This window comes from Mesoplodon mirus (genome assembly GCF_964341445.2).
Source record: "Mesoplodon mirus genome assembly, chromosome: 14".
NCBI lineage: Eukaryota > Metazoa > Chordata > Mammalia > Artiodactyla > Ziphiidae > Mesoplodon > Mesoplodon mirus.
This window is the reverse complement of record NC_138990.1, coordinates 75637768-75650533: the sequence shown is the minus strand read 5'-3', so window position 1 is coordinate 75650533 and position 12766 is coordinate 75637768. Positions and strand designations below refer to the sequence as shown.

Here is a 12766-nt window from a genome sequence, read left to right as displayed (position 1 = left end):
ACCACATTTTGAGGGGAATGGGAGAGTGCAGTGAAGAAGACATTCTGCTAGATCCACCTGGTATTAGAGACATAGACTAGATTGAAGAGAAGGGTTATAGGGTCTACCAATCACAGAACTGACAGTATGAACACTTGTGCTTCATTTATTTTCTTGAAGTTAGTAAATATTTCTCCCTTTTAAGTATGGTTTAAAATGATATAATTTCTCCAACTGTGTTCTTTGTTTCAACTCTGATGAGTTGAATGATGAGTCACTTATATAGGTGATAAATGTCTTTTCTTTTCATTTTACCCTATATAGTCAGTATTCACTAGAATGGCAGTTATGAAAGCTTTGAATAAGATTAAAGAAGAGGATTTCCGCAAGTAAGTAGAATTATAGAAACAAGAAATAATCGTGGAATTTTAGAATAAAGGGAATGTTAGAAATAATCTGGATTATCTCAAAAACAAGACTGGATATATTTTAGGGAACAGGATTGTGTCTTAATCTTTATTATATCCCCAATCCCTGGCTCAGTATCTGGCATGTAGTGGTGTTCGTAAATGTCAAATTAATATTTGAATTTATGAATCATGTCCAACTTCTTTATCTTTTAGAGGAGGATATTGAGGTCCAAAGAGGGAGTTGACTTGCCTAAGATTTCAACTGGGCAGTAGAGAGTGGACGTAGAGCCAGGTTTCCTGATTCTCTAGCCTACGACTGGCCCCATTACATCCTTTATCCTGGATTTCCTGTTATTGTACGTCTTCAAAAGAGGGAGAAAAGGGCCCCTGAGTTTCCTTTCTTGTTAAAATATACTGAACTACAGTAAATCTTAGATTTAATTCTCAGTGTGTTCATTTTATTTAATAAAATATTATCATAGTTACCCTTCCAGAAGAAGTTATGAGGAATGTTTCATATATTTTACTGACTAAACATGAGTCTCAGAATGGAAATATTTTTATTAAAAAAAAATTTTTTTTTTTGGCCATGCTGCATGGCTTGTGGGATCTTAGTTCCCCGAACAGGGATTGAACCTGCGCCCCTTGCAGTTGAAGCACAGAGTCCTAACCACTGGAGTGCCAGGGAATTCCCTATTAAACTTTAGGAAGTAAAGACAGTTACTCTCCACAAGCAATAGTTCCTGAGTTTCTAAGTGCTTTCTTTGTTAAGACATCTTGGGAAACGGAATGAAAACTTTAAGACAAGCATTTTGGATTAAGTGCACATCTAGTCATTTACAGGTAGATTCCATTCCATGGCTCTGGAATTTCTCAGATGGTGGACAGAGAATAAAGCCATACATTGCTCTTTCTGGTCTGTCCTCAGCTGGATTGAAGTTTCTTAGCTAAAGGATAGAGTCTGCCATATTCCACTTTTTCTGGCTCTGTGGTCTGATTCCCAAGGTCATAGTTGAAATGAAGAGGAAAAAGAGAGAAAAATGTTGGAGTACCCTCCCCACAGGTGGGACATGCTCATGGGGCCAGTCTCTGACTGCACACCAGCTTTACCCAAATGACTGAGGACCTTGTCAGCCAGCAGCAAGTGTTCATGGATAGCAAAATGAACCTGGAGAGGTTTCCACTACATATAGATGGATTTTTTTTCCCCCAAATCTCCAGGTTGATTTTGGAAACTGTCATTTGGGAACATGAGGCCTCCTGAGCATGAATGTTACTAGCGAGCCCTTATTTACTTAGTGCCACTCTCATGTATTAAAAGTGGTACTCCAGAGGCCTAAGAGACCCTTATGGTTCCAAAACTTAAAATTAGGGAGAGGCTTAGTCCTTGAGAGACTCAGGCTCTGTGTAACTCAGACAGTGCTGATTCATCTTAGTTATGTGGTTCAATATCATGTCTGGAAAATAGTAGCTGTAAAATTTATTTTGTTTTGCAGGCAGTTTCCTTGTCCTCCAAACTCACCAAAGGCTGTATGCAGTGTTGTTGAAATTGAATGTGCTCATGGTGCTGTTTTTGTGGCTGGTAAAATATTTAGTCCAGGATATACTTACATTGTCAATTTTCTCTCCTTTCTGAAAAACTCAACTAACTCCTCCTCTGTTTCCTTCTTACTGTTGTTATTAATTTCTGATTAGTTAACTCTTTTGAGAACTAGAGCTGATAACCAAGTTTATTGTAGGTTCTGTAGGCATTCTTAAGGGTCACTCAGGAGATTTGTTATTTAAAATGCCATGTTGAAGGGAAATGATACTTCCCAGGTTTTAATAGTTTTCATCAGAGATGGCCAGGTAAAAATATGGGTATGTACAGACCTGAAACTGGTCAGGAGAAGGGAGAGGATGTTTTATAACATGAAATCAATCCTGAAAAAAAGTTTTTGTTTTGAAAGCTACAGCTGTTTCATAGTAATAGCTGAAATGAAATTGTTCTTTAGTCTTGACTATAATACCCTGCCCTGGGGTAATAGAAGCTACCTTCCTTGGCGTAGCTTTTTTCATAAACAGTGAGTCATATTCTGTTAGGGGTTTTTTTTTTTGTTTTTTTTTTTGCCTACAAAAACTTCAAAATTTCCTGTGTTTGAATTCTTTGGAATACATGATCACCAATGACTATTACACTGAGAGTATTATTAACCAGGCATAAAAACAGTAGTTGCTCTTTTTTTAAGTGATTCATAGTGTGTTCCATAATATTGTAACTTGTTCAGTCAGCCAAAAAAATTAATAAGTATATTGAGCATTCCTTTAGAACTCATTTGATGATTCATACCGTGTCTTTAGCCATCTCTTCTATTGCTACCTTAAATTTTTTCATTTAATTATGTGTATGTGTTGACTCTCCAAATTAGATTGTAAGTTAGTTGAAGGCTAAGCCTTGTTTTATATCATAGCACCTAGGATACTGGCACTCAATAAATAGCTGTTGCTTTCCTTTTTATCCTATTGTGTTAAGCATACCATTCCATCCAGGTAACCTTTATATTTCTTTGGCAGGGAGATATAATAAATACTCCAGGAATCTACCACAAACTCCTTGGATAATTGATGGAGAAAGGAAGCTGGACTCTTCAGTGGAAGAATTAATTTCAGACCATCTTTTGACAGTGTTCAAAGCAGAGAGTAAGTGTTATAATATTCATATTTTAGTTACATTGTCATTCATGAATAGACTTCTTGGAGGTGGCAGGAAAGATGTCTATATTTTGTAAACCACCACCAAGTCTGGGCCCCTTGGCTGGCAGCTTCCTGCGAACAGGGACCGCCGTGTCCTGAGCTCCTCTGCCCTGGGCTGGATTTGAGCCAAGGTGCCCTAGGATTTCTCTCCTCTCTCAAGATTACGCTTTTTCCTGGGCAAATTCAAAACAATTGAAACTACTTTAAATGAATGCACTTAAGCTCTGACCTTGGGACACCTTGAGCCTCTGCCTCTTTTGGGGAATATGAGGTAATTAAAATACAGCTTCCACATCCAGTGCTTGTTCAAGAATAATCACTGGCAAATGCCCAGCTTCCATGTTAATGGCTAAAGTGTCCTAGAATAAAGTTCAAGCCTAGAGAAAATAGATCACTAGCTACCATTTTACAAAGACTTAATAGTAGTTGTGTTGTTTTAATTTCCTAAGTATTAATGAGCCCAGGTTTGTGGGGTGAGTCAGATCCTGTCAGGCATATGCTTTCTTTGCTCAATAGGGCTATCAGGTCAAAGGAGTAAAAAACCTTGTGATTTCACCTAGGATTAGACTAGAGGAAAGGGACTAAGATTTCAATCACAAGAAACCATGTTGTACATCAGGAGAAACTGTAGACAATGAATAAGTATATCATACTCTTTGGAGTGGGTCTCCTAGCATAATTAGAACACATTTTTTTTTAAAAAGAAATTTATTTATTTATTTATTTGGTTATGGCGGGTCTTAGTTGCAGCATATGGGCTCCTCAGTCGTGTCAGGCAGTCTCCTTAGTTGTGGCACGTGAACTCTTAGTTGCGGCATGCATGTGGGATCTAATTCCCTGACCAGGTATTGAACCTGAGGCCCTGCATTGGGAGCATGGAGTCTTAACCACTGCTCCATCAGGGAAGTCCGAGAACACCCTTTTTGAAGGACCAGATAGACCGAGACATCCATCTTTTTCTCTGACAAACCTTAAGACAAGCCTGCTTTAGGAATGGCGAGCAGGTGACCAAAATGAGACGTGGCTATCCCTTCCAGCTCTCTGCTTGTTAAGAGGAAAGAGAAACACTTCAAAAACCATATCCCTCTTATAATTTGTTGCCTATCAGGTAGGTGGGCCTTTTTAAAAAGGGCCTTTAAGAATTGTTTACTGAATGGAGAAGAAACTAACCTAGCAACCTTATATTTTTCAAAATCTTAGCTGTAGAGGGCTATTGCCACGAGCTTTTACCTACTTAATTTAATATTTACACACTGGTTATCTCATAAGACTTATCCAAGTTACGAAGAAGTGAAAATAAAGCGTTAGCATGAAAAGTATCCTTCAAACTCTTTTTGGGGGGCTACCTTATTCCCTTTCTGTAAGAAGATTCAAGATTTAGTTCTGATTATTTGGGTCCCAAGGAAGCCTCCATTACCAAGAGGGCTGTTGGGGGGCTCTGAAATAGCTATCTGTTTCCCCCTTGCAAGCTTTCATGAAGGTGATTTGTTGTCATTTTCCATTTGAGGAGGGAATAAAAATTTCCCCAAACTGAAAATAAAGCAAACTGTGTGTTTAGCATCTGTAATTGTGTGCTGAGGAAATTTATTAAGAGCCGCTTGAGAAAAAGCAGACCTCTGGGTCTCTGTGCTAACTGGCTCCTCCTTGTCATGAAATAAAACCTTGTTGTTCGAAATGCCTGATTAATAGCATCGATTTGCTAAACTTGTGCTTCTCAGATACATTACTTGTTACTTCTGTGATTCACATCTGACAGCTCTGGGAAAATGGTTCTGACTGTTGTACCTCTGTGCTTTACAGCTCTATGAAAATAAACCAGTATTGCATGAAGCAGCCTAGCTACTTCTATAAAGCAGAAGTAACTAGTACTCCTTCCCCTCCGCGGGAGATACAAACTTGTTTGTCAGCCACTTCAGACTGACACATATTCTCTACTTGCCATTCTCTAGTTAATAAGTAAAACTTTGACACACTCTCAAAATCAATATGTCTAAGAAATGTTTTCCTAATACATTTATTACTTCACTTATGGAATAAATATTTGTCATGTCAGTTCCCTGCTGAAAACTGGTCAGTGACTAGCTACAGGGTAAAGTCCAAACTATATAACTTGATATTCTGAGACCATCATCATCTGGCCTCCGCCCATCCTTCAGTCCCATTGTCTATCTGCCCCCAGGTATGAGAGCTACTACAGACTATCGAACCCCTTACAGTTCCTGATCATTCTTGCCCTTGGTTTTGTCCTTGTTGTTTGTTTGTTTGTATGTTTGAAATATCTGTTCCATTGAGCAGAAGTCTGTAGAACTCACAGGATTAGGGGGATAAGGCAAGGCGTAATGTGAGTTTAGAAAAATCAACTAAATTTTAAGCATATGTTTCCTCATATTTAAGGCAGTGACTCCTTTTCCTTTTTTTGTCATTTATTATTCATAATTGCAAATTATTTTTTAAAGTTTGCCCCCTGAAGTATTTCTCAATGTAGGATCCAAATTTGCAACATTTTTCTAAAAGATATAATAAATACCCCTTCTCCCTTAATCTGGATTTAATGTTTCTTTGGACTTCTCAAGAGCCTAGTTTTCTGTACTTTTTTCTTGTTGATGGGCTGGAATTTGTGGGAAGTTTTATGGGCTAATTTATGAATTTGAGATTTCTGGTCTGATTGAGTGGTCACTAGGAGATCTACCTCTTTGTGTCCTGTCATTCCCTCCACCCCTATCAGTCACATATTATGGCTTAGTCACTGTAGGGCCCTGGTTCCCCAGTATTATGCCTGGATTAGAGATGGAGGTGGGCAGGTATAAGACAAACTACAGCCCCCCACCCCCACCCCAGGGAGTATCTTTCAGCTTCCCAGATGCCATTTTGAACTCTCCATGTAGCTATCCATCCCTCGTTCGCGCTACTCTTGAGTCTGTTGACTCTGACTAGAAGCTGCTGATGTTGCTGTAGGTTTTTTTTTTTTTTTTTTTTTTTTTTTTTTTTGCAGTACGCAGGCCTCTCACTGCTGTGGCCTCTCCTGTTGCAGAGCACAGGCTCCGGACGTGCAGGCTCAGTGGCCATGGCTCACGGGCCCAGCCGCTCCACGGCATGTGGGATCTTCCCGGACCGGGGCACGAACCCACGTTCCCTGCATCGGCAGGTGGACTCTCAACCACTGCGCCACCAGGGAAGCCCTGCTATAGGTTTATTAGCTGCTTGACAATGGAGTATAGACAGGGAATGGAGGGTTCTTTGGGACTTAATGGTCCGCAGAATCCTACTACCTGCCTGGTGTAGATTCTCCACCTGGAGAAGAGCCTGACATTGTGCCCCTCGTGGCTGCCCGCTTGGCTAGTCCCCAGGTGTTAACACTGCACAAGTTACCCAGACCTCTGAGCAGCTTGAATTCTAGGCCGACCTTAGATACCTAGGCCTTACCTAACCAGTCCTGGGTTGGTCCTCTCTGGGAGACCCACAGTTTTGGGCCATGTGGGGCAGAGAAGAGCCCACTTCACCTTGGCAGTGGGTGACAGACAACAGCTTGGAGCCCATGTTTCCAACAAGTGTTGGCCTTGACTTGCTAAAGGGATGTCTTAAAGGTGAAGGAAGGGTGAAATCTTACTTTCTTCACAGCTAAACATCCTAGAAAGGAGAGCTAATCTTCAGTGTAGTTTTTATAGCACTTTTCAAGCCTTTTAGCCTTCCTTTTTCTAAAATCTACACGGGACCTTTGCATATTGAACCTTTCCTGGGAGAAAAATGTCTGTCAAAATGGTACAGACCCTCCTTCCCTTCTCCCTTTCCTGTCTGTCCTTCCCAGCAATCTTGTCCTTCCTCATCTTGTGCTCTCCGAAGTGGCTGAACTATGGATTGACCAGGGTTTCCAAAACATCCTAGTCTTTCCCAATCCCTGGTACAAGAGGACTGATTGGTCTTGTTTGTCCCAGTTGGCACGAGTCTGAGCTCTTCCAGCTGTCTTTGTGGTGGTGCAGTGTAGACAGTGATTAAGAGACTCTGGAGCCAGACTGCCAGGCTGGTTCAAATCCTGACCCCACCAATTACCAGTGATGTGATCTTAGGCACGTTACTTATGCTGTCTCTGTCTCACCTTCCTTATAAATAAAATAGGGATAATGATAGTATCTACCTCATAGTGTTAACATATATGAAGTACTTAGAATAATGCCTGCTCATGGTAATCTTTGCTGTGGTGAAATCATCAGTTATTTCTGTATCTAAGAAAGTTGTCATGGAACCACTTCCCCTGCCCACCCACACTGTATTGACCACTTTCCCATTCCAATATTTGCAGCTTTTAGTCTGATGATCCATCTATCTTAAAATGTATACTAGTTATATTGTGGTTCCAGCTTAGGTTTGCTTACATAATGAATTTCCTTTTAGAATCAAACCTTTTTTTTCCCCTCCTCTTCTTTTCATAGAGTTTAATTCTCAAATAATGTTTTTTATTTTGTTTTCTTTTGTTTTAAGGAAAAGAGGAAAGATAGATTTTTCACCAGAAGTTTGTAGCCAGGGTGGTAGTGGGGCCTCCCTCCCAACAGTGCTCTGCCTTTGGCTTTCCCATGAGATGGTGGACTGGGATGATAAGTAAGGTCTGGCTTTGACATCAGAAACATCTAGCTCTGTCATTGAATCATGTTACCTTGGGAAAAGTACTTAACGTTTCAGAAGCTTGGTGTTCTTTTATTTAATACCTACCTCATAAGGTTATAATAAGGATTGAATGAAATAATGTATGCAGAATTTTAGCTCAGTACCTGGTATGTAATAAGTGCTCAATAAATGGTATTTATTATTATCATTGCTATTTTTAGTAGAGATTGGGATTAGAGGTGTGATGATGACTATTCCTTGGGATTCTCCTGTAGATTGTTTAAGACAAATTGGGTTTCTACCAAAGGATGGGAATGAAAGTCTTAGCACTGTTATGTCTCTGATTTTTTTTTTCTTTTCTTTTTCTGCTTTCCAAAGGCTTTAATTTTTCATCCTCTGGGAGAGAAGATGTAGATGTGAGAACACTAGGAAATGGTAAGATTGTGACAATATCACTTGACTGGAACTAACTTTCAGATTATCACCCTTTTCAGACAGCAGCTTTTTTGTAGTCACTTAGTCAGAATCAAAGTTGGCAGAGCCCAGAGCTTCTCCATGTGAGGAAGCCTTGTGGATTATGGAGCTACCCTTGTAAATTATATGACTATGTTTTAACAGGGATCATTTCTTCAGAGGCCATCTTTATTGAATACCTGTAGGTTATAAGGGACTTCTATGTGCATTAACAAAGAGGTGCCTGATTTTTTCCAAAAATTGATAATTAATTGTTCCTTTTAATAACATTTCAGTACCAGTACAATTTTCAAAATGCACCTCATTTAAATTGCAAAATGTCTTCATTTAAAAAGTGCTTCTGCTCTCTTAGCCTTCATTTCTCTCATTTTACATTGTTGCATTACAAGAAGGATGATGCGAGTAATCCTGAGGTATTCGAGATTTATAGTCCCTTCTTCTCATGGAATCTCAGCTTTTCATTTCACTAGGCTAGGAGAATGTATTTCAATTTGGTATACCTGGGCATTGCTGCATGTGACAACATTATGTTAGTGTAACCAAGTCAATTAGTGGCTGTTTGGATTTGATTTTGTAATTAACACAGGCTTGTTCGTGGACTTTTGGGAAAGCAGTCATTTTTACATATTGCCTGTCCTGGGGTTTAGCAGCCCCCAAAAAGCCCCATGATTCTTTTCACACATTCTTCTCTCCCCCAGATGTAGTCATGTCACTAAACTTTCAGTCCTCTAGAGCTCAACTCGTTTTTTCACACCTCCTAACCCTCTTGCATTAGCCCAAATGTTTTAACTCCATCAACACGTTTCTGTTTCATGACGGGGTGTGTGCTGCCAGGAAGGCCCTTTGCAATTGAGCTGGTGAATCCTCATAGAGTACATTTCACTTCACAAGAAATTAAGGAACTTCAGCAGGTAAACCACTTCATGACATGGAAATTGTCATGTTTCTGCAACTCTGTAACTGAACTAGAGTTGCTAATTGTTTTTCTTTCTCTACTACTACAGAAAATTAATAACTCATCTAACAAAATCCAAGTCCGTGACTTGCAGCTTGTCACAAGGTAAGGGTAGGCTCACTGGATTTGTTTTCAAGAGGGGGGTTTTGGTTGTAGATCATTTATCTGATAAGGGATTTGTATCCAGAATATATAAAGAACTCCTACAACTCAATAATAAGAAAATAACTCAATTAAAAATGGAGAGATGATTGAGTGAACATTTCTCCAAAAAAGGATACACGAAATAACCAGTGAATACAAGAAAAAATGCTCAACATCATTAGTCATTAGAGAAATGCAAATCAAAACCACAGTGAGATCCCACTTCACAAAAAGACAGAAAATAACAAGTGTTGGCAAGGATATGGAGAAACTGGATCCCTCATACATTGCTGTGGGATTATAACTGGTACCACTTTGCAAAACAGTTTGGCAGTTTCTCAAAAAGTTAAATATAGAGTAACCATATAGCCCAGCGGTTCCACTTCTAGATATATACCCACGAGAAATGGAAATGTGCATCCACACAGAGACTTCTGCATGAATGTTTATAGTAGCATTACTCATAATAGCAAAAATGTAGAAACAACCCAAATGTCTATGGACGAACAAAATGTGAATGTGGTATATCCATACAGTGTAATATCATTTAGTAATGAAAAGGGATGAAGTACAGATACATGCTACAACATGGATGAACCTCGAAAACATTATAAAGTGAAAGAAGCCAGACATCAAATACCACTTATTGTATATTTTACAATATTCACATTTTAATATATGAAATGTTCAGAGTAGGAAAATCTATAGAGACAGAAAGTCAACAAGTGGTTGCCAAGGGCTGGGGGAAATGAGGAATGAGAAGTGATTGCAAATAGGTGTGGAGTTTCTCTTCTGGGGTGATGAAAGTATTCTAAAGTTAGATTGTGGTAGTAGCTGCACAACTCTGTAAACGTACTAAAAATCACTGAATCGTTCAGTTACACAGGGGAATTGTATGTAAATTATATCTCAATAAATCTATTTTTAAAGAAAGGGAAGTTTGGGGCAAGTCTTGTCTGTATTTTATATATTCAGACAAACTTTCTTTTATTGTTTTTGTTTAGGGAGGCAATAGGTCATATGAAAGAAGGTGAAGAAGAAAAGACCAAGACCTATAGTGCCTTAATATGGACAAATAAAGCAATACAGAGGAAGGACATTGAATTCCTAGATGACATAAAGGTAGTTCAGTGCTCTAATTCTTTTATTTTTCTACTGCCTATAAAAGAGTCCTTTGTCTTCTCGTTTATTACCAACAAGTCATAGCGCATAGGCTTTGGGGACTGTGAGACCTGGTTCTAAATCCTGCCTTTGCCATTTACTAGTTAAATGACTGGGCAATTCATCTAACCTGTGTGAGAAGCAGTGTTGCTAGTGATTAAGAGTCTGACTCCAAGGACAGGTTGTCTGGGTGCAAATCCTGGTTCTGCATTTCTTAGTTGTGTGACTTTGGACAAGTTGCTTAGCCTCTTTATGCTTCAGTTTCTTCATCTGTAAAATTAATTAGAAGAATTAAACGGGTTTAGTCATATAAAGCTCTTAGAATAGAATCTGGCACATAGAAAACACTCAGCAATGCTATTATTATATTTGGCCATTTGCAAAAAGGAAATAGAAAATAGAACTTATCTAATAGAACTGATGCTCAGATTAAGTGCATAAATAAAACATGTTGTAAATAAATACATCAGGGTGATACATGTAGAACACAAATGTTCTGGCACATGCTAGATTTTCCTTCACATGAGCATGCTGCTGTAGAGGGTCTACATGTTCGTTTGCATGTTTCTTCCCACCTGCCCCCACCGCTTCCTGTAAAGATAACTTACTTTCACATGCAAGGAATGAGCATAAATGGGCACAAAGATGTAAATCGTTATCACAACATTGTTTAAATGGGCAATATTTTGTAATAATCTAGAGGGGACTGGTTTAATCTTATGGCTTATCTGTATGATGGACTATTACTAGCCAGCTGTTAGAAAGTATATGGTAGATGAATATTCATTGACAAAGGAAAATGTTCCTGATGAATGCTAAGGGGAAAAAAACAAGCTATAAGGATATATAGAGGATGATACATTGTGATTTAAACACACACACACACACACACACACAAGTGTGTGCTTATGTATACACATACATATGACTATAAAGAAAACAAATTGTATGGCAAAAAAAAATACCATAAATAGGATTTATACAAATACCCAATAGAGAAAAATGGACAAAATATTTGAAAAGACAGCTGAAAAAAGAGCAACTCCAAATGGCCAAGAATCATTTGAAAAGATGTTCCACCTCCAGACTGAAGTAACAATAAGACTTCACTTTATTCTTCTGAGACTAAGAATGCCTGTTGGTTGGAGGGAGGAGAAGCCTAGTTATATACATTTTCAGTAGAAATGTAAGTGTTTCAGCCTTTTTGGAAAACAATGTGGCAGTGACTGTAAAAATAAAAAATAGACTGGTCTTCTACCCAGTACTTCCACTACTGGCAGGACAAGAAATAAAACTCCAGTGCATAAGGATAGGTGCACAAGGATGTTTGTTGACTTTGTTCAGAGTGACAAAATCAACAACAAAACTGGAAACAAAAGTGAATTTCCTTCAATAAGGAAATGGTAGAACACATTGGAATATTATACAGCTGTTTAAAAAAACTAAAACAGCATGTGATCCCATTTAATTTATGTTATTGTGTGTATATATGCCTAAAACTGTTGGAAAAAGAGATAAAAGTAGGTCTACATCTAGGACTTATAGGAACACCCATGATACTACTGGAAAAAAGCAAGGTGCAGAATAATGTTTATAGTATGAGTGTTTTGGTGAAATCATACATGTCATTTCACCTGCTTAGAGAAGTTCACCTATAAAATGAGGGGTGGACTAGATGATCCCCAGTGGGCCCTCCACTTCTCAGGTTCTGTGATTCCAAATCTAAGGCCTTCTGGCCTTTGGCCCTATTATCTAGGGAGTCTTTAGGATGATAGTTATGCTATAGACAGATATCCTTAAGATTGCAAAACAAATTTGTAAACCTCTATTCTATCACATGTGTACATGTATACAGCTCATTTAGAATGCTGTGGGGAAAATAAAAACTCATTTTAAAAATAGATTCACAGTTTGGGAGTAGCCATAGAGCTGATTCAGAAATGATGCTGAAAGATGATTGTTACAGGTACACACTAGGTAGTGAAAGGGTCTGATTTAATGGCCCACCGCCCAATTGGACTGATGAGACTAGGTGACGTCTAATAATTTTTTTAAAGTGTTAGGGTTAAAACATTTTTCAGATATCCCTATTGGCATCGAAAATAAAAAAACTGAGTTACTGCCCCATTCTGAGAAAAGGTCACTTCAAATTTACCACTTGTCTCCTTTTTTTTAAGGGCAACCTACTTCTAAGGAAAAAAGTCACCTGCGTGTGTTTCTGAAAATTCAGTATGGGGACAGCAGAGTGCAGTGTTAGAGTAAATGAAGCAGTTTCCTTTCGTTTGCTAGACACAAGCAACCAAAAATGACA

At 38.7% G+C, this 12766-nt stretch overlaps 1 protein-coding gene across 7 annotated transcripts in view; it reads left to right on the top strand.

Annotated features, from left to right (window-relative positions):
- The window catches only part of PUS10 (pseudouridine synthase 10), a 66404-nt gene that overhangs the window by 44797 nt on the left and 8841 nt on the right, over window positions 1-12766 (top strand). For all 7 annotated transcript variants that reach the window (XM_082643324.1, XM_082643325.1, XM_082643321.1 and 4 more), the window contains 7 exons: window positions 304-368; window positions 1886-1971; window positions 2943-3068; window positions 8100-8156; window positions 9030-9106; window positions 9200-9255; window positions 10299-10416. In XM_082643324.1, coding sequence (XP_082499450.1) covers window positions 304-368; window positions 1886-1971; window positions 2943-3068; window positions 8100-8156; window positions 9030-9106; window positions 9200-9255; window positions 10299-10416 — 585 coding nt within the window. The remainder of the gene's footprint in view (window positions 1-303; window positions 369-1885; window positions 1972-2942; window positions 3069-8099; window positions 8157-9029; window positions 9107-9199; window positions 9256-10298; window positions 10417-12766) is intronic.